At 45.0% G+C, this 25,143-nt stretch overlaps 2 protein-coding genes across 4 annotated transcripts in view; both read right to left on the bottom strand.

The window, feature by feature from the left end:
- kif28 (kinesin family member 28) overlaps window positions 1–893 on the bottom strand; it is an 18,315-nt gene extending 17,422 nt beyond the window's left edge. The window contains exon 1 of the mRNA XM_053237783.1: window positions 1–893. This exon is cut by the window's left edge and continues 201 nt beyond it. The gene's annotated coding sequence lies outside the window, so the exon portion shown is untranslated.
- Window positions 894–1,034: 141 nt separating this feature from the next.
- Window positions 1,035–25,045, bottom strand: ahctf1 (AT hook containing transcription factor 1). 3 transcript variants are annotated; one of them, XM_053237778.1, is made up of 36 exons: window positions 24,805–25,045; window positions 23,298–23,423; window positions 22,663–22,919; window positions 22,128–22,308; window positions 21,473–21,680; window positions 21,230–21,346; window positions 20,217–20,301; window positions 19,969–20,119; window positions 19,128–19,260; window positions 18,187–18,368; window positions 18,004–18,065; window positions 17,790–17,918; window positions 15,737–15,827; window positions 15,451–15,540; window positions 14,910–15,050; window positions 14,079–14,183; window positions 13,900–13,996; window positions 13,616–13,739; window positions 13,221–13,277; window positions 12,269–12,415; window positions 10,925–11,115; window positions 9,860–10,004; window positions 9,276–9,407; window positions 8,460–8,607; window positions 8,210–8,360; window positions 7,565–7,672; window positions 7,190–7,346; window positions 6,719–6,940; window positions 5,655–6,525; window positions 5,471–5,561; window positions 5,290–5,381; window positions 4,925–5,202; window positions 2,452–4,441; window positions 2,281–2,375; window positions 1,700–1,773; window positions 1,035–1,599 (listed from the first exon to the last, which is right to left on the bottom strand). In XM_053237778.1, exons 2-36 carry the CDS (start codon window positions 23,416–23,418, stop codon window positions 1,416–1,418), a joined length of 7,407 nt encoding a protein of 2,468 aa, XP_053093753.1. In that variant the 5' UTR covers window positions 23,419–23,423; window positions 24,805–25,045; the 3' UTR covers window positions 1,035–1,415. The 3 variants fall into 3 exon arrangements, with proteins under 3 accessions (XP_053093753.1, XP_053093752.1, XP_053093754.1); XM_053237777.1 differs by having other exon boundaries at window positions 24,814–25,045; XM_053237779.1 differs by having other exon boundaries at window positions 1,700–1,767; window positions 24,814–25,045.
- Between the last annotated feature and the right edge of the window lie 98 nt (window positions 25,046–25,143).

The following is a 25,143-nucleotide window of genomic DNA, read 5'->3' as shown; positions in this document are numbered from 1 at the left end:
TCTGCTCACCACTGCTCCTTTTACACTGATGGATGTGTGCAGAGGGGTGCCAATACTTTGTGCAGACAGATGGGTAGAGTAACCCGTGACCAACGAGTCAGAGCTGATCAGACTCCGCCCATGTCAGGTTTGCTGAGAGCTCGGGTTACTGTCAGTGTGGAGTTTCACACGTTCTCCACTGTTCATGTGAGGTTCCTCCAGGTTCTCTGGTCTCCTCTCACAGACACGCTGCTACATTCCCGGGATATATTCCAGACCCTCCGCCACCCTGAGCAGGACAAGTTGCTTACTGAAGATGAACGGTGAAGTCCACTCAGGAGTCAGGAGGAGAAGATTTATCCAGTGACTAGCATTTAAAAGAGACACAGTGCTGCAGGAATGAACATCACTGCGTAATTAACCGAGTCAGTCCTGACTCTTTACACAAAATACACAAATCAAACCACGCAGCCGATTTATTTCTACATCAGGACTACAGTTTATACAGAATAATTTACAGTCATGCAAAAATACAGTTTACATATCGTTTAATTTTGGCATTAAAAATATAGAGCATCTCCTTAATATAAAATTAAAAAAGCAAGAATACTGAAAAGTGAAACAGGATGTGATTCATGACAGTAAAACTGCAGATAAAGAGCACACTGAATATTATTGCAAATAAGGAATGAAAACAGTGACATGAATATTCACATTATCATGATTAAAGAGAGCTGAAGGGGAAAAACACCACAGAACACTGAAAACACACTCAAGATAAAAATAAAGTCTGATCTCAGGTTGGACATTAAACCAATCAGGTGATGCTTTGAGAGATCAGATGTCCTCAAGAAGCCTTCGAAACAGCGCATGTTGTCTGAGCCGCGTCCTCCTCAGTGCATCTCGGGGAATTTAAACGCCATGATACTGATACGGTGCAGTAAACGATGTGACGTATCGCGAAACCAATCAAAATAAAGTGATTTGCCCGAGTGTAGTGCGCACTACAAAGTGAAGAAAATCCTAAAAACATGAAATAACGAGTAACAATCTCATTCACAGGTATCAAATTTTATTCAGAACATCCCTAAAAGACTATTTACATTTGTAGAAATGCACGTTTTTAAAACTTAAGACTTCTGCATCGTTTGGCTTCCCTCAGTGCTCCGTGCTGTAAACTTCGCTCATTCGAAGTTTAATTATTTATTTAATATAAAATTAAATCTCCCAAATTAGAGCTCTGTTTATTTATTCACTTCAAAAATCATTTCCTTAATTAGAAAACAGCAGGCAGCATAAAGTCCTGGTAAAAATCAGGACGTGAGGGAAACAGGTGTGTTTACTGTACACGCAGATGCACACAGGAAGCTCCAGAGGGAAAGAAAACCACGATGAAGATGATGATGATGATGATGATGATGGCGGTGTGATCAGCGTTAAAGTTTCTTCCTGCGTGTGACTGGTTTGGGGAAAATGGCCTCCATCATGCGTCTCCGCCGCAGGTTCATCTTCGGAGCGGCGGCCTCTCGATCCGCCGGCTTCTTCCTCTGAACCGGTTCTGCTGGACTCGCCAGAGGAGACAGGAGCTCCACCGTCACGGGTTCGGGCTCGGCTCTCGCTCTGTTACACAGGAGACAGAAAAATAAAATAAAAATATAATGTGTTAGAGTTTAATAAAGTATTGAATCTGACAGGAGCACCGAAGGATGGACGGATTTACCTCGTCGTTCTCTTCTTCCTCGTTTTAACCTCCGCTTCAGCTTCCGCTTCAGCTTCATCCGATAAGATCTTTTCGTTCATGACAAAAAACAAACAGGAAAAGTGTTTGTAACTTTCCTCACACGTGGCGCCAAACGCGTGGCCCCAATTACTCACAGAATAATGAGATCATTATTCACTCCTGCGCCACGGCACTGGGGATTGGTCGTCAGGTGTTGATTAATTCTCTAGAACAGCAGCTCTGACAGTAGCGCAGGTTTATATTAATGCGCTGGCTCTAATCGTTTCTATAGTAACAGCTCGATCACAGGGACGTGTACAGCGACCGCTCCACTGATAAACTGTTAAATAACGTGTGTAATCGATGATATTGTGAAGGTTTCTGGAAGGAGTCTCCAGCGTCAGAGCTTTGTAACTAAAGCTGTAACTAAGTTTTACAACACAGGAAATAATAATTGTTGGTAAAGCGCTGTGGTATAAGAGGAATAAAACACTTGGGGACGTGCTGTAATAGGAGAATAATCATCTTTATGATGTGCGTTTATATTCCTACAGCTACAGAGCACATGTTCTGAGTGTCACCTGGAGCCGGCTGTCAGGAACCGCGGTCGCTCGTCTCATTCGGGTCACAGGAGGAGACAAAACAACATCGTTTACAGCGACGTCTTTCTTCTTTCCTGTACGAGAAAAACGTTATGAATAAACATCTGAAATGAAAACAGATTTCAGCGCGTGCTTATAAAGAGCGCTCACCTCTCGCTCTCTGAGCCCCAGACGCGCCGTCGCTAACAGGTGAGGTGTCGGGTTCTGGCGCTTTGCTGGCTCTCGTTCTTCTAACAGACGGAGCAGATTTCTTCTTCTGCTCCTGCTGCTCAGTAGAAAGCGCTGACTCCGGAGCTTCAGCGTTCTGCTCTTCATGGTCCACAGCTGGAGCTACAGATCTGGTCCGCCGCTTGGCGCGCACTATCTCCGTTACCACTTCACTCTCTTTAGCTTGGTCATTGTTCAGTCTCTCCATCAAAGCGCTCTCCAGCAGATTGGTGGATTCCAGGTTCTCTGGTTTCTCGAGTTCCTCTCCGTCGTTCCAGTGCCGGCTCCTCGTCAGTCGTCTGGAAACGTTTTGAAGCTGAGCGCTGTCCACTATGTAAGTCTCGTTGTTTGCTTTTTCCTCCGTAGTGCCTCTGGTTTTCCTTCTGCTCCTCGGTGGCGTCACTAAAGACGCGTTCTGAACGTCTGAAACCATCTGGAAGTTCTCCAGCGTTAAGCTCAGCCTCCTGCTCGACTGGCGAGTCACCCTGCCGGGACTAGCGTTAGTGTTAGCTTGGTTTTCCGCAGGTTTCTCCTCAGGGATCGGCTCTGGGACCTCGATTGTTGCCACTTTTCTAGTCTTCCTTGCGCTCTGATGTTCAACAATTGACGTTTCCTCCATATTCTGGACTTCTTCAACGTCATCGTTTGCACTCGAGCTCCTCGTTTTGCGAGCTCCTCTCCTGGGTGTAGCTTTCTGTGGAGTCTTACGTGGAGGAGTTGCTTTTGTTGAGGGCACCTCCTCCACAATGACTTCAGAATCAGTTTTTCTTGTGCTTCTCCTTGGTGTGATGAGAACTTCAGACTCCAGCAGCTGCTTGCCGCTCCTCGTTACGCGTCTTGGTGTGGAAGGCACTTTCGAATCAGCTCGCTCCTCTTCAGAAGCATCTTTCTCAGGTTCCATCACGGTTACTGGAAATGTAACGGTCTTTCTTCCTCTTCTTGCTGGGCTTTGTTGTACTTCCTTCAACTCAGCTCTATTAGCTTCAGAAACATGGTCTTCAGCTACAGGAACCAGCTCACTAGATTCTACAACATCTTCAACAGCCATCTTCTCATTATGGACCAAACCATCCTCCTTGACTTCAGTCAAGCCTGAATCCTGAACCTGACCAGTGACACATATATCAGTTACATCAAAAGTCTCTTCAATCACAGGTTCCTTCACAGGTTCCTCCATAGGCTCCTCTGCAGTTTCCACTGGTTTCTCCACAGGTTCTCGTGAAGGTTCCACTGGTTTCTCCTCAGGCTCCTCTGCTGTTTGAGCTTCAATGGCAGAATCTGGAATTCGCTCCATTTTCTCTTCTGTCTGCTCTGCTTGAGCTTCATCTGCTGATTGATCAGGTTGATCTTCTATAAGTGGTTCAGGTTCTGCCACTGCTTCTGACTTCGACTGTTTCTGAACTTCTTCGGCTGGTTCACCAGGTTGATCTTCCACGTTCGGTTCAGATTCAGTCACTTCCTGCTCCATCTGAACCTCCTCTATTAGGTATACTTTATTAGGTTCCACATCATCTGGCACAACCGTTTCTGAAGGTATCTCCTCCATTCTGAACATTTCCTCAGGCTCGAGGACAGCGTGCTCCACACTAACATCATCCCTGTTAGCATTTGGTTCTTCCTCCATATCTCCAGCGTGCTCTGTGTTCTCTTGCAGAGTTAGATGGTTTTCAGCGTCCATTTCTAAAGCAGCTGGTTCTTCATCATCTGCCTCCAGCATGAGGGAGAAGTTATTGGAGCTGAGAGGAAGTGCGACCTCGGGCAGCTCGGCTCCGTGCAGAAGCTCCTGATGCTCAGCGGCCAGCTCGATAGGAACGAGGAGAGTGGTGGAGGGCTTCAGCTCCGTGTAGCACACATCACCTTCATCATCCAGGCTCGCAGGTCTCAGGCCAACCACCACCACCTGACCTTCCTCTTCCTCACAGCCGTCCACCACCTGCTCAGTCCACACGCGCACACACACACACGCGCACACGCACACGCACGCGCGCACACACACATCATAAACACACCACAGTTACACGCAGTCAGGAGGACAGGAAGAGAAAATGTAGATTAGTTAAAAATAATAAATAAAAAAAATCAGTACAATTAGAAAATAAATACATTTAAATAAAATCTAAGAAACACAAATTGAGGGTGAGGTTTCATTTTCCTAACGGCAAAAAATAGAAAGATAGGAGATATTTAAAAAAAGAAAGAAAAAAAATTGAGACTAGTCAAAGAAAAAAATTAAATAAATCAAATTAAATTAAATAAATTAAAATAAATAAATAAATAAATAGAATATCAGGGGAAAAATAATGAAATGAGAGAGCTAGTGAAGAGTGTGCGTGTGTGTGTGTGCGTGTGTGTGTGTGCGTGTGTGCGTGTGTCTGAGAGCTGAAGCAGCTGGACGGTGGTGTGATGAGCGTCGGACCTTCAGCTGTGGGTCAGAGACGAGGGACAGCACAGCCGCCGCCTGCTCTTGGAGGAACTGATCTTCAGGTTGGAGGTCCTGCAGGTAAAGGTGCTGCTGCGTCCCGTTTCCTTTTACTTCCTCTATAATCTCCACCTCACTGCCCGAGTCTTCCTCCTCCTCCTCCTCCTCCTCCTCCTCGCCTTCTGCATTCTCCTCCTCTTCCTCCTCCTCCCCAATCTCCTCTTCATCCTCGTCAGAGCTGGAGAGCTCCTCAGTGTCGTTCAGGCTGACTACAGCTAAGAGAACACACAGCTTATTAATATTAAATATGCATATATTTGCATATATTATAGTTTAATAAGCTTTAATAAAGAAACGCTCACATCGTGACTCGGAGGTCGCAGCTTCAGACGAGGCGACAGATTTGTGTGTATCATCTTCAGCTCCGAGATCTTTAACATCTCCACATGGCTCACTGTGCAGAAGGAAAAAAAAGATTAATAAATCCAACAGGAAATAAGAGGAAAAAGAAAAAAAGAAGTGATTAGTGATGATTTGTGGCACCTGTTAACTTCTAAAGCCTCTTTACTGTCGGCGTGGGAGTGCGGAGGCGAGAGATCACCGAATAACTGACGCTCCACGTAATCATCCAGATCTGAAAGCAGAAATTCTAATTAATCTCAGTCATAAACGACAACACACGTCCTTTAAGACTACCGGGACTCCGCCCACTTTTAAGAATTCCCACCTGATGTCTCCATGGCCTCGGGTTTCTCTTTCAGCTCTTCAGAAACAGCGTCGCTATCAAAAGCAGGAAGCTCACCGATTGGCTCGTTATTAACCACGGAGTGTTCAACTGATTCACGTGACTCAGATTCTTCGGGACTCTCTCTGATTGGCTCCTCGGCAGTGACGGCGTCATCAGTGATCGGTAGTGGAGCTGGCTCAAGGTCCTTGATCTCCTCCGCTCTGATTGGCTCCTCAGACGTTCCAGAGGTTCTGATTGGTTCACGTGGTGCCAAAACTACCTCATGATTCATTGAATCATCCTGATCCGACTCCTCCAGTGAAGCGACCGGAACAACTGGCGTATTCTGCACTTCTCTTTCTGCTGTCGATTCCTCGCTCCGTTCCTCGGTGTCTTCTTTTGCATGTTCTTGTGCATCTGGCTGCATCTCAAACTCCGAAACGTCATCGTTTTCCATTTCCTGGTTCACAATCGGCTCTTCAGCACAAAGCAATCTGATGTCAGTGTCTGACTCCGGACGCCTGACGATGACGACTTCATCTTCTTCATCCAGCCTGCTGTTCGACTGCCATGCTGGTCTCATCACATCCGCCGGAGAAGGAGCGTCGTGGAATTCCAGCGTGGAATCCGATTGGACGGAGAGTGCGCTTGTCTCGTGTCCCAGACTGGGCCTGCGCTCTAGCGTGGGTAAGACCTGCGTCGGTTCCTCCGTCTCCACGCTCTCTTTCTGTTCTAATGAAGGTGTGAGCGCTACGCTGGGTTCTCTCTCATCCTCCTCTTCTTCACCAGAATGTTCGCTCCATCCCTCGACTCCGCCCTCTGGTGGCAGGGGTGGGCGCTTCAGCTCGCTAATTTCATCAACTGCAGTGAGCTAAAGTACAAAAAACACCTCTCAAATTCTGAGTTTGTAGTTTATTATTAATCATTTAGTCCATATCCCTGTTTGTATGTAAATCTAAGTCACATGACCAGAGTGTGTACTAGAGTGTGTGGTGTGTGTGTGAGGTGTGTGTGTGTGAGGTGTGTGTGTGTGAGGTGTGTGTGTGAGGTGTGTGGTGTGTTACCCCGTTGCTCCAGTGCAGGGAGGGGCTCTTGGGTAGATCTGGAGATTCACTGTCCTCCACGAAGGTGATGCGACTCTCTTTGGGGCGTAAAGGGGGCGTGGCTGATCGGGCAGGTGATGCAGTGGGCGTGGCTATAGGAGTGGGGCGGAGACTGCTCCTTAGGATGGACTGAGGGGTGAAGGAGGAGAAGACCGGACCGGACGCAGCTAAAGCTCGAGCTCTCTGTCAGAGTGGAAAATATTACATTAAACTGTGATCATATGTTAAAATAAAAACTTTATACACAGATATTACAGACATGTGAGTGGTGTGTGTGTGTGTGTGTGTGTGTGTATGGAATGTGTGGATCGTGTTTCTTCACCTTCACCACCTGAGGAGTGTATGTATAGGGAGTGTGTATAGAGTGTGTGTGTGTGTGTGTGTGTGTGTGTGTGTGTGTGTGGAGCGCGTGTGTGTACAGTGTTTCTTCACCTTCACCACCTGAGGAGTGTGTAACAGGCTGAGCTCCGGAGCTCTGCTGATGTGTTTAGGTGCAGCCCAGGAACTGACGGATCTGGACGGAGTCGCCTGAGTGTGAGACGCGTCTGGAGTCGCGTGGGACGACGGCTGCACCGCCAGATCCAAGAGTCTGACGTCACACGTTAACAACGTTTTCACATTTATTTTAGAACAACACTATTACAGAAAAGTTTATTCAGATGCCAAAACTTATCATTTATCCACTGATGAAGATGATGATGATGTGGAAATATGTTCGATTAATAATAAATAATTTAGAAAGCCGTTTGTTGTCACACAATTAACCACCGTGGAGATACCGGCTCTGAGCTCAGGTGTTCTGTTTACCTGGACATCCTCTTCGTCAGCATGTTAATCGGCGTCCCAACAAAAGCCTCAGGGACGTTTAAGGTCGGAGGATTCGGGCTGGACACCAGAGCGTCAGCAGCTTTAGGGCTGAAAAATAAAACATGAAGGAATAACACGTTATAATAAAACAGAATTTAAACACACTCCTCAAACAGGAAGCATGTGGGCGGAGCTCGACACATTCACTCCTGCTGATTGGTCAAAGAGAAACTTCACGCCATGAACAATTCTTATCAGATATTAATTAATTAAATCTACATGCACACGTCACAGTGAGCAGTTTCTGGGCGTGTCACAGCACTGTGGGCGTGGCCTGTTTAGCCTAAATGTATTCTGTAGACTGAATAACTTTAACACAACTGTTTTTTTTGTTTTTTTATTAAACATTAACAAAATTCAAACAAAGAAAAGATGAGACTGCAGTTAGGAAATTGGCCTGAGGAATTTGTATGAAATTAAGGAAAAGTTTGAATATTACTCCGCTGGCAGAATTACAGCTGTGAGCAGAACAGGAACCCATCCAGGAACCTCAGCAGGAAACACACCTTATTTAACCAGTTACACACGCGCACACGCACACACGCACACGCGCACACGCACACACGCGCGCGCGCGCACACACACCTCTTGAGAGGGGAGGGCTCAGGCGTGGTGTCCTTGCCGATCCACACCTCCTCAATCTTCGTGAGGACGTTTTTAATGAAGGCCGCTCTGCTCAGGACGTTCTCGGTAGTGGAGCGTTTAGCCACGGTGGATAACGGCTGCGGCCTCGTAACTGGAACAGGAAGTAAAGACGATGAAATTTCTCTCTCAGGTTAACTGTAAATCTGATAAAAGTGCAGAGAATTGAGCTGTGAGAACGGAGCCTGCGCACCCTCTCTGAGGACGGTGGACGGGTGCTGATACGGCTTTGCGCGCTCGATGGCCAGCTTCCTCTGCGCGCGGGGTAACACCTTCCCGTACTGAGTCATGATGGAGTTCCTCGTGTTCGATCTCTCCTTCATCTTAGGATCGCGATCGCCCTGGAGAACACAGCAGGTCAGTTTACTCCAGATTTATTTCACTTCTGACACAAAATCATAAACTCGACAATCGTGTGACCTGAGACATGTGATTAAAATTCCAACACTTTTCCCAAGGATGGCACGAGAGGTGCCTGGGAATGATCCCGGATTATTTAGGGAATATAGAGGAGGTCTGTGGTGTCATGCGAAAGAAGCAACTGATGGAAGAAGGAAAATTCATAAAAAATGTATATAATAAAAACCGTATTTTGGTTACGATCTCAATTATCTCCACTATTAAAATAAATAAATAAAATAGATCATAAATTGGTAGTTTTGAAAAATGATAAAAATAATAATGTTTATTTATTTAGATCATTATTTCCCATTATTAATTAATAGTCATTCATTATCATTATTATTTATTATAATAATTATTCATGATTAACAAGTTATTAATATTTGATGATTATTAACATTCTGTGATGATTATCACTGAAAAGAATTCTGATGATTATAACATGAATGTTAAGCAACACTGTCTGTGAGAGGTGTGTGTGTGTGTGTGTGTGTGTGTGTGTGTGTGTGTGTGTGTGTGTGTGTGAGTGTGTGAGAGAGAGAGAGAGAGAGAGAGAGAGAGAGAGAGAGAGAGAGAGAGAGAGACACAGACACAGACACACACTCACAGCCAGGTTCATCTTCAGCGTGTGGTTGATCTGCAGCGCAGGAACGTAGTTGGCCTGCTGGAGATAGTGAACCATGAGGAGCTCTCTGTTCTGGAACCCTCCGGTTTCCTGCAGGAAGCGCTCCAAACACTCCTATACATCACACACACACACACACACACACACACACACACCAGTGAAAACAGAGACAGATCTGCTGTGACAGAAAGTGAGACAGACAGACACTAGATAATTAGAAATAGTGAGACAGACAGCTGGAAAGATACACTGAAGGATAGAGACAAACACAGTAAGACTCGCGCGCACGCACACTCTCTCTCGCGCACGCACACTCTCTCTCGCGCACGCACACTCTCTCTCGCGCACGCACACTCTCTCTCGCGCACGCACACTCTCTCTCGCGCACGCACGCACACTCTCTCTCGCGCACGCACACTCTCTCTCGCGCACGCACACTCTCTCGCGCACGCACACTCTCTCTCGCGCACGCACGCACACTCTCTCTCGCGCACGCACACTCTCTCTCGCGCACGCACACTCTCTCGCGCGCACGCACACTCTCTCGCGCGCACGCACACTCTCACCTGTTCAGAGGGTTGGAGGGGGAGTTTGAGGAGCTCCTTCATTAAACCCAGCTCCTGACACGTCTCATAGAAAAACCTGAGCAGCTCGTCCATGCTGAGTTTATTAACCTGCTGCCTCAACAACGCCCACGCCTCCACTATACACCTACACACACACACACACACACACACACGCACACACACACGGTTTGGGACAGTGTACACATAAAAGGGTTGCTGCAAGAGAGCTCATTTACAGTCTGAGAGATACAGACACACAGCTTGATGAAGGGTGTGTGTGTGTGTGTGTGTGTGTGTACCTGTTGTGCAGCAGTACAGACACACACAGCTTGGTGAAGGGGGTGTGTGTGTGTGTGTGTGTGTGTGTGTGTGTGTGTGTGTGTGTGTGTGTGTACCTGTTGTGCAGCAGTACAGACACATACAGCTTGGTGAAGGGGGTGTGTGTGTGTGTGTGTGTGTGTGTGTGTGTGTGTACCTGCTGTGCAGCAGTACAGACACATACAGCTTGGTGAAGGGGGTGTGTGTGTGTGTGTGTGTGTACCTGCTGTGCAGCAGTACAGACACATACAGCTTGGTGAAGGGTGTGTGTGTGTGTGTGTGTGTGTGTGTACCTGTTGTGCAGCAGTACAGACACACACAGCTTGGTGAAGGGTGTGTGTGTGTGTGTGTGTGTGTGTGTGTGTGTGTGTGTGTACCTGTTGTGCAGCAGTACAGACACACACAGCTTGGTGAAGGGGGTGTGTGTGTGTGTGTGTGTGTACCTGTTGTGCAGCAGTACAGACACATACAGCTTGGTGAAGGGTGTGTGTGTGTGTGTGTACCTGTTGTGCAGCAGTACAGACACACACAGCTTGGTGAAGGGGGTGTGTGTGTGTGTGTGTGTGTGTGTGTGTGTGTGTGTGTGTACCTGTTGTGCAGCAGTACAGACACACACAGCTTGGTGAAGGGGGTGTGTGTGTGTGTGTGTGTGTACCTGTTGTGCAGCAGTACAGACACACACAGCTTGGTGAAGGGGGTGTGTGTGTGTGTGTGTGTGTGTGTGTGTGTGTGTGTGTGTGTGTGTACCTGTTGTGCAGCAGTACAGACACACACAGCTTGGTGAAGCAGGTGGAGGTGATGGAGGGCTTCATCATGTGCAGGTAGTGCAGCGCTGTGCTGTGTTTGTTCTGGATCATCAGAGCCTGCAGAACCCGAGAGTGCTGCCACGCCCACACACACGGAGAGACGGAGGGGTGGAGCAGCAGGTCCAGAGAGTTCTGAGAGAGAGAGAGAGAGAGAGAGAGACAGAGAGAGAGACAGACAGACAGACAGACAGACAGACAGAGAGAGAGAGAGAGAGAGACAGACAGACAGAGAGAGAGAGAGAGAGAGAGAGAGAGAGACAGTCAGAGAGAGAGAGAGAGAGAGAGAGAGAGACAGACAGACAGACAGACAGAGAGAGAGAGAGAGAGAGAGAGAGAGAGAGAGAGAGAGAGAGAGAGAGACAGACAGACAGTCAGAGAGAGAGATAAATTACCTGTGTGAGTTTTGGGATTTTCTTCCCCTGTAGTAAAGTTTTTCTTTTCTACGTGAATGGATTTTAAAGCATTTCCAGTTTATAAACAAAAAAAAAAAAAAAAAAAAAAAAAAAAAAAAAATGCATGTAAAAAATTAAAAATGAAATTTTAATGACATTTGGAAATACTTATTTTTTTATTTAAAAAAAAAAAAAAAAAAAAGGAAAGAAAACACTTTATACACTTGGATATCGTATCAAACCTTCTTCTACCCTGAACAAGTCTTACATTAATTACAAACACTAGGTGAAAGAAAACTCAAGAACACAGCGAGAACACAGCGATTAAACAGCGAGAACACAGCGAGAACACAGCGATTAAACAGCGAGAACACAGCGAGAACACAGCGATTAAACAGCGAGAACACAGCGAGAACACAGCGATTAAACAGCGAGAACACAGCGAGAACACAGCGAGAACACATTAAACAGCGAGAACACAGCGAGAACACAGCGAGAACACAGCGAGAACACAGCGAGAACACAGCGATTAAACAGCGAGAACACAGCGATTAAACAGCGAGAACACAGCGAGAACACAGCGAGAACACAGCGAGAACACAGCGAGAACACAGCGATTAAACAGCGAGAACACAGCGAGAACACAGCGATTAAACAGCGAGAACACAGCGAGAACACAGCGAGAACACATTAAACAGCGAGAACACAGCGAGAACACAGCGAGAACACAGCGAGAACACAGCGAGAACACGGCGATTAAACAGCGAGAACACAGCGAGAACACAGCGAGAACACAGCGATTAAACAGCGAGAACACAGCGAGAACACAGCGAGAACACAGCGAGAACACAGCGATTAAACAGCGAGAACACAGCGAGAACACAGCGTGATACCTCGTGGTCGTGGTGATCGAGTAACCACAGACCCTGTACGAGCTTCACTAAGCCGATGGGGATGGAGAAAGCCGTGGGGAAAGATTCCACTGACGCTCCGCTCTTATTAGGAAAAGAGTACATCACATCCAGGAGCAGATAAATCACCTGGAGAGCACGGTTAAGATTCACAAACCACACACACGACTAAACAGAGTTTTACATAAGAGTCTGATTCTACTACAACTACAATAATATATCTCTATAACCCCTTTATTTCATCTAATAAAGCTCTATAACCCTTTCATTTCATCTAATAAAGCTCTATAACCCCTTTATTTCATCTAATAAAGCTCTATAACCCTTTTATTTCATCTAATATATCTCTATAACCCTTTTATTTCATCTAATAAAGCTCTATAACCCCTTTATTTCATCTAATAAAGCTCTATAACCCTTTTATTTCATCTAATATATCTCTATAACCCTTTTATTTCATCTAATAAAGCTCTATAACCCTTTTATTTCATCTAATAAAGCTCTATAACCCTTTTATTTCATCTAATATATCTCTATAACCCTTTTATTTCATCTAATAAAGCTCTATAACCCCTTTATTTCATCTAATAAAGCTCTATAACCATTTTATTTCATCTAATATATCTCTATAACCCTTTTATTTCATCTAATAAAGCTCTATAACCCTTTTATTTCATCTAATAAAGCTCTATAACCCTTTTATTTCATCTAATATATCTCTATAACCCTTTTATTTCATCTAATAAAGCTCTATAACACAGCTATTTATCTCTGTATTCCCTTTATCCAGCCTCACAGAGCTCTGTAACTCTTACGGTGCATAAAAGAGCTCTGTAACTAAACCTAATAATAATTATTGTAATTATAACGACTCAAAACACGATAAATCTGATTTAGAAACGTGACGTGAAGCAGTGAAGCTTAGAAAGGATACAATAGCGTGTTTGGTAGATTCTTCTACATTTTCCAGGAGGTATAAATCCAGCAGGGCCTGGAGAAACACAAATCAGAAAAACAACAACAACAACAAAAAATCAGTCAAAATGTTCTGTAACCTCGTGCTGATTTTTAAAGAGCTACTCCATTACCTGCTGTATATTTATTTTATTCCTCACAGAGGAAGGCTAATCAGATGTCATGAGTTTATATGTAAATGCTAACAGGATGTTGTCTTAGCCGGACAGTTCTTTAATAGAGGAGATCTAGTTAAATAAAACACTACAGTGTAAATCATCTGCTTTGTAGATGAGATCATCTGATTCTTTGATGTCTGATGTGAATATAAACTAAACATATTATTTTTATTATTATAATTAGTGAGATGATTACGTGTAGAGATGGAGGTGGGTACTGCCCGGTCCCGCCCTGGTCTCTCGTCCACAGCTCCGAGAGACGCTCGCCACACTGAGCCACCAACCCGTCTATCATCAGACAGTCAGCGTTCCACTTATCTCTGAGGAAAGAGGGATCACGCTAAACCGGGGGCTATACGCTTCACTTTATTAGCAACATCAGCTTCACAGCTCAAGCTGATCATCACCACATAACTGCTCAGGAGTTTATGTTTGCTATAAATGTGAACATAAGATGGCGAACATGTCGTGCTGACTCACTTGGCGAGTCTGTGCAGCTCCTCCCTCTGACCCGTGTAATAATTCTTAATCACAGAGAAACTGTAAAAAGGCCGCGATATCTGCAGCACGTCGTCATCTGTAAGAAGGAAAAGAACTCCGCATGTACACGTCGGTGGAGGCTGAATAATGAAAACGGAGGTGTAGGTGAGGGTTTTTACCGGCGCTCTCGGGGAGGAGACCGGTGCGGCAGAACCACAGGACCACCTGAGCGTACTGAGAGATCAGACTGGACACCATGCACTTATTCACCAGACCGATTACACCTGCAACACATTAATCATCACGACTAACCGTCACTTCAACATCACGAACACTAACGACAACTGCTCTCAATAACAATAATAATAATAATAATAGTAACAATAATAGTAATAATGATGATGTCCTGAAGCTGTGCTCTAAACATTAACACTACACAAGAGTGTTTATTAGAGTTCATTAACAGAAACATTAACACTACACAAGAGTGTTTATTAGAGTTCATTAACAGAAACATTAACACTACACAAGAGTGTTTATTAGAGTTCATTAACAGAAACGCGCGCTGAGGAACCTTCCCCTCGTCCTGCTCTCCACAGCGGGATGCTGAAACATCACCTCTACATCTTTCCATTTAAAGCCGTTTCTCTGTATTTCTGTGTAATACTGATTTAGAGGCAGAGCTACGTATAAGCTCAGTTAGTACTATCCTGACAGACCACAGATGGTGGTTGTCATGGTAACATTAAATCATTTATAATATGGAGAATGTACATCGAGAGCCGCGTGACCGTTTCCAAATCTGCATATTCACGTGTATTCATAGATGTTTGTACATTTAATGAGGACAGAAGTGTAGTGATGTGCTCTTTGATATTAAATTACATACTGAACAATTTATTTATCCACTCAGATTATTTTGAGTGTGTGTGTGTGTGTGAGAGAGTGTGTGTGTGTGTGTGAGAGTGTGTGTGTGTGTGTGTGTGTCCGAGAGAGAGAGAGAGAGAGACCTCTCTGTGTGAGCTCCTGAGCCTCGTTCAGCAGGCAGTGGAAGATGGTGCTGAGGTTACTCAGTAATCTCTGGCTGTGCTGGAGAAGCTGCAGCGTTTGAGGATCAGTAAAATTAGATGAGCTGTCGAATAATGGAGCACCTAAACACAACACACACACACACGCAATACAGACACACGCACACACACGCGCAACACAGACACACGCACACACACACGCGCAACACACACACACACGCGCGCGCAACACACACGTTAGAGGAGTGACATGAAACAGTACAAAATACCACAAATTAGAAAACTTAGTGTATTACTCAAATATATAAAATTTTATTAGTTTTATTATTATACAGAATTATGAGGTGATTAGCTCGCAGTAGCGTCGCTCTCGATGTAGATGCGATCTGGAGCTGTGGGATTTTCTCCTTCAGTGCTGCTCAGTCACATAAACCCAACAGCTACATAATTTATCTCTAACTGAAGGGTGTGTGTAAAATAACCCGTGCTGTGAGATGATAATTCCCGCTGTGAGAGCGCTTACATATGCCGTCGAGCTCCTCTTTGGTTTTGACCACTTTGTCCCAGGCCCACTCCAGGATGTAGCGCAGGTTCACTGCGGATCCGGCCTGCTCTGTAAGGTACAGGAGAGATAGATAATGTTTGTAAATAATGTTTTTTCAGCTCAGAAACTATCGATAACCCAGAAATAAGAGGTATATTATTAGACACAAACTTAAGAACAATCACTGCCTGTAGGAATCTGAGCAAGCTATGAATAAAATCAGTAAAAGTGAAGTTTCGGGTTAGAAGCGAGCGCTCGTGCTCACCCTCCGTCGTCCACTGTTTAATGCAGCCGGTGATCAGACCCAGAGCGCTCGTCTCCACTGCTGTGGTTAAAATGGCGTCCAGCTGCTCCTGCTGCAGTTTAAACCAAAAACACATTAACACTGAATATAAAACACACCGAGTTAAAGACATTTCACTGACTTTCTAGCCATACGCTATCCAAGGAGCGACATTACAGACGTCACAGACAGCAGGGAACACAACCCACAACATGCAGTGCAGAAACTCAATCATCAAAGGTTCTGAGGTTACAACTTCACACGACTGCCAGGGCGACTGCGGCTGTTACGGTTACGGTCACTGTTACACAGACGATGGCGGTTAAGGTGACGGCTATGGCGACGGTGATGTTTATGGCGACGGTGATGTTTATGGCGACGGTGAGGTTTATGGCGACGGTGAGGTTTATGATGACGGTGATGTTTATGATGACGGTGAGGTTTATGATGACGGTGATGTTTATGATGACGGTGATGTTTATGGTGACGGTGATGTTTATGATGACGGTGATGTTTATGATGACGGTGATGTTTATGGCGACGGTGATGTTTATGGCGACGGTGATGTTTATGATGACGGTGATGTTTATGATGACGGTGAGGTTTATGATGACGGTGAGGTTTATGGTGACGGTGATGTTTATGATGACGGTGATGTTTATGGTGACGGTGATGTTTATGGTGACGGTGATGTTTATGGTGACGGTGATGTTTATGATGACGGTGATGTTTATGATGACGGTGATGTTTATGATGACGGTGATGTTTATGATGACGGTGATGTTTATGGCGACGGTGATGTTTATGATGACGGTGATGTTTATGGTGACGGTGATGTTTATGATGACGGTGATGTTTATGATGACGGTGATGTTTATGGCGACGGTGATGTTTATGATGACGGTGATGTTTATGGTGACGGTGATGTTTATGGTGACGGTGATGTTTATGATGACGGTGATGTTTATGATGACGGTGATGTTTATGATGACGGTGATGTTTATGGTGACGGTGATGTTTATGGTGACGGTGATGTTTATGATGACGGTGATGTTTATGATGACGGTGATGTTTATGATGACGGTGATGTTTATGATGACGGTGATGTTTATGATGACGGTGATGTTTATGATGACGGTGATGTTTATGATGACGGTGATGTTTATGGTGACGGTGATGTTTATGGTGACGGTGATGTTTATGATGACGGTGATGTTTATGATGACGGTGATGTTTATGATGACGGTGATGTTTATGATGACGGTGATGTTTATGGTGACGGTGATGTTTATGGTGACGGTGATGTTTATGATGACGGTGATGTTTATGATGACGGTGATGTTTATGGCGACGGTGATGTTTATGATGACGGTGATGTTTATGGTGACGGTGATGTTTATGGTGACGGTGATGTTTATGGTGACGGTGATGTTTATGGTGACGGTGATGTTTATGATGACGGTGATGTTTATGATGACGGTGATGTTTATGGTGACGGTGATGTTTATGGTGACGGTGATGTTTATGATGACGGTGATGTTTATGGTGACGGTGATGTTTATGACGACGGTGATGTTTATGGTGACGGTGATGTTTATGGCGACGGTGATGTTTATGATGACGGTGATGTTTATGGCGACGGTGATGTTTATGATGACGGTGAGGTTTATGATGACGGTGAGGTTTATGATGACGGTGATGTTTATGATGACGGTGATGTTTATGATGACGGTGATGTTTATGGTGACGGTGATGTTTATGGTGACGGTGATGTTTATGGTGACGGTGATGTTTATGGTGACGGTGATGTTTATGGCGACGGTGATGTTTATGGCGACGGTGATGTTTATGGCGATGGTGATGTTTATGATGACGGTGAGGTTTATGATGACGGTGAGGTTTATGATGACGGTGAGGTTTATGATGACGGTGATGTTTATGGCGATGGTGATGTTTATGATGACGGTGATGTTTATGATGACGGTGATGTTTATGATGATGGTGATGTTTATGGCGACGGTGATGTTTATTCCACCTCAGTCAGGCTGGACGGCTGAACGTCCGCGAGCCGAGAGGACAGCAGGCCGGACATCAGGCACCGGGAATATCCGTTAGAAATCCCGTCACTCAGACTCGGCACAGCTTTCTTCAGATAACTCAGAGTCTGAAAGCAGAACCAGAACCAGAACCTCTCAGTAACGGACTCACACTAAGACACACACAGAGCTGATTACAGACAGCAGACTGACCTCTTTCTGATATCCGGAGCAGGTGAAGTGGACTATTCCAGCATTAAGCAGACAGCTCGCTTCTACACACACACACACACACACACACACACATATAATAACAGCAGTACATTATGATTAGAAATTTATGCAATGTGAAGCGTGTACGTGTGTGTGTGTGTGTGTGTGTGTGTGTATACTTGCCGAAGTTGTATGTGTTCGGGTTGTAGAACTGCTCGGGAGGGGGGCAGGTGTGGGGCAGCGCTCTGCTCAGACTGCGCTCATGAACCACAACGTCCAGCAGGGGGCAGGACTGAGTCACCTCCACCACCGAGTCCAGAGACCACACGGCCAGGTAGGGACAGTTCTGCAGAGACTCGCCCGCCCTGACCACACACCCGATAGTCACACTTATTTATATATTAAAAAAATACAGTTTTAACACTCAATAATAAGAACAAATAAATAAATAAATAAACTTCTACAATTTTAGAAAGGACGTAAAGCTGTTTTTTTTTTTTTTTTTTAAATTAACAGCAATTCATCTGCTTCCGGTTAGCGTGTAACTTATTACGAGAGCAATATCACTGTCATAGCGCCGAGTCCTTCACAGCACGTGTCACTGCGCGTCACTCCACACGTCTGTGTTCACGACATAACGCTCCAATTAGAGCAATAATTCATTACACTGAAGCCGTTACTACACTTACTCCAGGCTGTCAGTCAGTCAGCGTGTTACCATGGCAACTTCTTTGGTTAGTTCTTTGGGAACTAATTTTCACTGATGGAGCAAAAATAAATGAAACACTTGGCCATGTTGATGTCTGAAATGTGAGTTACTCGATATTAATTTCTTGTTTATAGAACTGTTGTGTAAAAACCACATCACACTCACAATCGTGCTCCTGTACTGAATATCAGCACGGCTGCGATTACCTGCGATTACCTGCGATTACCTGCGATTACCTGCGTTTACCTGCGATTACCTGCGTTTACCTGCGATTACCCGTGGCCTCATGACTACAGCCCAATCACAGCACAGAGCTGATATTCACTACACCTTCACTCATGCAATATTGTTTAAATAAACGACTAAAAGCACATGTTTCACATCGTTATCTGATTCTCCCCAGAAATACCCGTACCTCAGTGAGTCAGGCATTTGCGCGTGGTACCATCTGTTAATGTCGAACAGGCCGATGAAGGTGGAAGGCTGGCCCTGTCCATACGACTTCACCTGCCAGCTGAACACCGACACACTCGTATCAGGAGACGCCACTGTGGGATAAATCACACAGAAGAATTCATTCACTGCAGGAGTGTGTAACTGCATACCTGAGGATCAGTTACACAACTATACAGCAATATATTTTATGATTTAACACGCGATATTGTTATTTATAATGTTTAAAGGTCTGAGTTTGTGTCTTTCACACAGAGAGAATAAACACGCCTTTATTTTAAATATAATTTAAACACACGTGTTACACGCATTAGTTAGCTACACATCGTACGTCGATCGTACGTAATGCACGAGAATAGTGTTATTTAACTAGTTATTATTAGCTATTTAACTACTATACTTCACCAGTGTTGTTTAGATAACCTTGTTAATTATCTTACATTAAGGTATATAACCCGTTAGCTATATGCAGCTTGTTAGCTAGCTGGGTGAATTAATCAACATACTGGTTACTATGGTTACTAGACTAGTGACCCATGAGTTTATTTGGTTCTCTAAACTAGCTGTGTGTAATATATGTTATGTTAGTGACTGAGTAAGGTTAGTTACAGCTCTTAGTTAGCACCTAAGAAAAAATAAACCTGTTACGCTAAACTCTGAATAAAATAAAGTCATGGCTCGTTTACGGTTAATTCTGCGATATCAAAAACCATAATATAAAAATGATAAACATCAGCACCAGAACTATTGGCACCCCTGATAAACATGGATGGATAATGAAAGCCGTGTCAGTGTTAACTGACCTTCGTTAACGCTGTCCTCTCTGTCGGGATGATGGCGGAACTTCTCGATGGTCTGGCAGCTGAGCAGGCGAGTGTGTGTGGCCTGAGCTCTGAGAGGAAACACACCACCGCTCAGATCCTGACTGTAGCGCTCCTCACAGTACTCCAGACCCTACAGCGCGCACACACACACACACACACACACGCATCTGTTACAGAGCGCCCCCCGGTGGACATCAGGCAGGGGGTGTTGTGCTGTCAGCGTGTACCTCGTAGATGATCTTCCCTGATGCTGAGCACTTCCTCTCCCCGAACGCCAGCTGCAGCAGATGGAGGCTGACTACATCACCCTCACTGCAACACACACACATACACACACACGCACGCGCACACACACACACACACACACACACACACACACACACACACACACACACACACCCCATCTTAACACTCACACACTTAACTCACTGTGGAGTTACTGTTACTGACCCCAAGGTGATTATTTTGCTACAACAGGACTTTTCCTTTACAAGTGTTTTATTCCTCTTATACAACATCAATTCACCAATGATTAAACTTTTTTATTTATTAAGGAATAACATCATACTTTTTATCCACTTATAGTTACACTTAATGTCCCACAAAACATTAGTTCCTGTTGTCACTTATGTTATAGCAGCTATAACCAGACTCAGCTATAAACCCTCACCAGCCTCTCTTTATTCTCTCTTCAAGTTAATAAGATTAAAAAACAACAAACAAAAAAAAATAAATCGCAGCTTGTTCCGCATGTTAGTGAGAAACCGCAAAGAAGTGTAAACTCCTCTGTCCTGAAGACGTCGGAAAACGTAAAGTTACAGCTTTACCTCTGACTGTTACAAAGCGCTGACACTGGAGACTCCTTCCATCAGTGTTACATAAACATCTCCTTACTTTAAGAAAACTTCACTGTATGAACGATTATTTTAATCTGTTTATTATCAGTGGAGCGTCGCTGTTCGCGTCCCTGTGAATGAGCTGTTGCTATAGAAACGATACCGTATTAGAGCGAGCGCATTAATATGAACCTGCGCTACTGTCAGAGCTGCTGTTATAGAAGATTCATCAACACCTGACGACCAATCAGAGTGCAGCACTCAGGGTGGGAGAAGTTACAGTAACACACACACACACATTTACTGAAGCGTTTACTTTAATGAAATGGAGACGTCCTGCACATGGACAGTGTGTGTGTGTGTGTGTGTGTGTGTGTGTGTGTGTGTGTGTGTGTGTGACTCACAGATCCTGCGCTGACTGAACAGCCCACAGGTAGCAGCAGTTCCTCGGGTCGTTCTCCGGCTCCTGGAAGTTAAAGGCGTACACTGGGACTCGGCCGCCCTCCAGCTGAGAGTGATACCTGCGAAATGTTGATGACCTCATCAAAAAGCGCCCCACACACTCCTCAGCAGCTTCTCAAAGCTCAGTATTTATTATGGCAGATTTCAGATAGAGCTGTGCTGTCGATGTGCGACGTCTCACTCACTCTTTCTTCAGCGTTTTCATGTTCCAGAGCTGCAGGAAGCCGTCGGTGAAGCCCACAGCGAGCTGATTGGTGCGGCTGATGAAGTGCAGCGCCGAGACCCCCGTCCCCGTGGAGCTGCACAGCTGGAGACAGAGGTGGCGTCCCTGCTGAGTGACTCCCTCTCTCAGACGCGGAATATCAGACGGACATTTATTCACCACCTCCAGATCTGAGAGGAAACAAACACAACACTAACATTAAGATGATAAATAATACACAGTAATACAGCAGCTGCTTTAGAGCTAGACAAACAGAAATGTCTTGATAACACTCCAAACCTCCCAGATTAGCGTTAGCATTAGCGAGTGAACTAGCCATGCATATTTTACACAACTAGGTTTTTATTTCACATCCTTCCCTTTTCGCTTCCCTATTTGCGTTAAGTATGCTTTGAGACTTTAATAACGTTAAGTGAAACTTTTGTACTAAATGACGAAACTTTTGTTTGTCGAATACACAATAACATTTTAACTCTGTTTACTAGTTTGCGTTCTTATCATTACTAATGTTTATATATATTTGAAATTTAATTTAACGTGACTGATGTTTCTATCACAGTGTGAATCCCTGCAATTTACTATAAACACGCGAGGCGTTGTGGTGACGCTGATCTCACCTGAGGCCTCCAGCTCAGTCTGAGTGCAGGAGAAATCATCTAAACACAGATCCACCAATAGGACGTGTCCCACATCTGTCACCACGGCAACCACGCCAAAAAACCAGCGCAGGCTCTGGTGCAGGTGCTGCGTACTCGTACTCGCTCCTCCATAACTCACCAGCGGCTCGATGGCAGTGATCTGAGAGAGAGAGAGAGAGAGAGAGAGAGAGAGAGAGAGAGAGAGACACAGAGAGACAGAAAGAGAGAGAGAGAGAGAGAGAGAGAGAGACACACAGAGACAGAAAGAGAAAGAGAGAGACACACACACAGAGACAGAAAGAGAGAGAGAGAGAGACACACACACAGAGAGAGAGACAGAGAGAGAGAAAGACACCACGGTGAGTAGGCAGATTATCACAGTCTACGCTGCTGGTGTTTATGAGAAGAGAAGAGAAGAGAAGAGAAGAGAGGAGAAGAGAGGAAAGGAGAGGAGAGGAGAAGAGAGGAGAAGAGAGGAAAGGAGAGGAGAGGAGAAGAGAGGAGCAGCTGGTACCCTGTTTGGTATGACGACGGCTTTAATGACGCGCGAGATGCCGAGGTCGTAGAGACACAGCATGCTGCTCTCGTCCTCCTGCAGCCCCACGAGCAGCCCGCTGCGCTTCAGCCAGCCGAACTCTCTCACCGCCGTCACGCTCGGCTGCAGGTGATCCGTCACGCCGCTGAAGCGATACGCAGAGAAACGCTCGCCCGTCGCCGCGTGCACCACCTCCAAGTGCGGCCCGCACGCCAGCCACGCCAACACGCTGCGACCTGAACAAACAGGAAGTGACATCACTCAAATCAAACATACAGTACAGGGAAAACTTAAACAGCTTCAGTCATAATGAACACCGATAACGTTCGTGCTGATAATCAGTAACACGCGATGCGTCACGATACTGAACGTACAAAACTACGTCCTGCTACAGAGAGGTTCGTAAAGAGGGACAGCGCTAGAGCTCCTGAGATACACCGCGTTACACGACTCTTACGCGTTGCGCGACGTTTCAGCGATGTGGACTACAACAAACACTGAGCCGTTGGAGCTCCACACACACACACAGACACGCACACACACACTTACATCATGATGAAAATAACACTAAGTAATAACACACAGTGAGGGTTAGGAGGCGTGAGCTCACTGACCCGCGGTGAATTTCCCATGAAGCACCGAGTCCAGCGTCACTTCATCTTCTCCTAAAGCTTCCACCGTCACTGCAGGAAAACGCAGCAGACTGCTGGTCACCTGAGCTGCCAGGTCACGCATCCTCACTGAAACACACACACACACACACACAAATATACTTAACATTAGTCAGAATTTAAGAAACTCTTCAGCCCCCCAAACACACTGTGACCAATCAGACACCGTTCCATCTCAATCCCCCTTCAGGATCCTGAAGCTTGTGGCCAGAAAAGAGTAAAAGAGATCAGGCTTTCCTTAGCGTGTGGGCGGAGTCTCTGAGGACGAGGATAAGGTGCAGTAATCATGGATCTTACACTACAAAGCGCGCACACACACTTTTCACACTCTCTCACTCTCACCTTTCACCCGCCTCTGTAGAAATGATAGAATAAATAAACTGCGGTTAAATACTTTCCTAACCTGCGTGTGTATGTACAGCGGGAGGAAACGCTGACTCCGTCATTAACGCCACACTCTCCTGTGAAGGCACCGTTTCAGTGGTCATTTATTTTTATACACTCTGAATAAAATAATCATTAACTGATTTTAAAGGTTTATTGTTAAATAAGCGCGACCGCTCTTTAGGAGCAGTTTGTGAGGATTTCACCCACATACAAGTATTACAAACCCTTTTTCCTTTATTTATTTATCTGTTTATTTATTTACTCTCTGATTGTATATGTTCTCTCAGCCTGAAGTGTCTTGGACTTCCTTCAGGGATCAATAAAGAACTCTCTCTGCCTTTCTGTCTCTCAGTCTCTCACTCTTTTTCTCAGTCTCTCTCTCTCTGTCCTGGGAGATGTCAGGTGTGTGACCTGTGGTCACGTGACTCCGCCCGCGCGTGCTCAGGGCCTGTAATCCGCCTGTAGATTGGACAGGACGTGTTGATTGCGATCAGACACTGACTCAGGGTTTAAATCAGACTGTTGGCGCTGGAGCCCGTGTTTGATTTATTCACTTCTATCTCCATCTTTACACAGATACAAGCTGCGCTCTGACACTCCGCGCATGTGGATTATATTTACATCAACATTTTCATTTTAAAGTAAAAAGTTACAGGCTGAAAACTAGCTCTCTCACACTCACAGCTAATACAGTGACTAATCCTTAACATACACATACTGCAGAAAACACAACAATCACAATAAAAAGTCAGACATCCTGTCATAAGCTGCGTTATTCATTTTAAACATGCAGAAAATATTTATCTATAAAACAAAACCCTGCACGTGCGCAGGCTAATGCACCGCTTCATTAACGCTAACCGGCTAGCGCTTAGCTAAGCTAACAAGGCTAAAAACTATGACATTGACAGAATATTTAAATTATAATCTTATTTACACACTTACTGGTTACTAAACATAATATAGGTTAGAAGTTTTAGGTTAGGTTACTAGCCGCTTGCCAGCTAGCTTAAGCTCAGTTTATTTTAGTTGGACAGTTAGCATTAGCATTAGCTTAGCTCACCGTATTTACCTGTGTGCCGATAACTGATTTATTAATGTCGAATATATCAAACGCGTCTTCTGGTGCAGTCTCTCCTTGGTCATAATCTGCGCAAATCCATTAAAGGGTTACCTTTTTACTTCTGTAAATAAATAAGCCAGAAAATTCCAGCTAGCAGTAAACCAAGCTAACAAACTCTGCAACCGCCGACTAGCACTTCAACACAGGCGCCATTTCCAAAATACTGTCACAACTGCGCATGTGTCATCTCCATGACGCCGCATTGTCACTGCGCATGCGCCATTTCAAAATCGCTGATTTGCCTGCTTCCGCAATGCGCATGCGCCATTTCAAACGCGC

This window comes from Pangasianodon hypophthalmus, chromosome 10 (genome assembly GCF_027358585.1).
Source record: "Pangasianodon hypophthalmus isolate fPanHyp1 chromosome 10, fPanHyp1.pri, whole genome shotgun sequence".
NCBI classification, from domain to species: Eukaryota; Metazoa; Chordata; class Actinopteri; order Siluriformes; family Pangasiidae; genus Pangasianodon; species Pangasianodon hypophthalmus.
This window is presented reverse-complemented; position numbering and strand designations above follow the sequence as displayed.

Excerpts from the sequence above, each read along its gene's own strand:
- ahctf1 (XM_053237778.1), bottom strand. The coding sequence starts at position 23,418 with ATGCGTGACCTGGCAGCTCAGGTGACCAGCAGTCTGCTGCGTTTTCCT. Across the intron at positions 15,828-17,789 it reads AGCCGTCCAGCCTGACTGAG|CAGGAGCAGCTGGACGCCAT; the intron begins GTGGAATAAACA and ends TTTAAACTGCAG. Across the intron at positions 4,442-4,924 it reads TCTCTGACCCACAGCTGAAG|GTGGTGGACGGCTGTGAGGA; the intron begins GTCCGACGCTCA and ends TGGACTGAGCAG.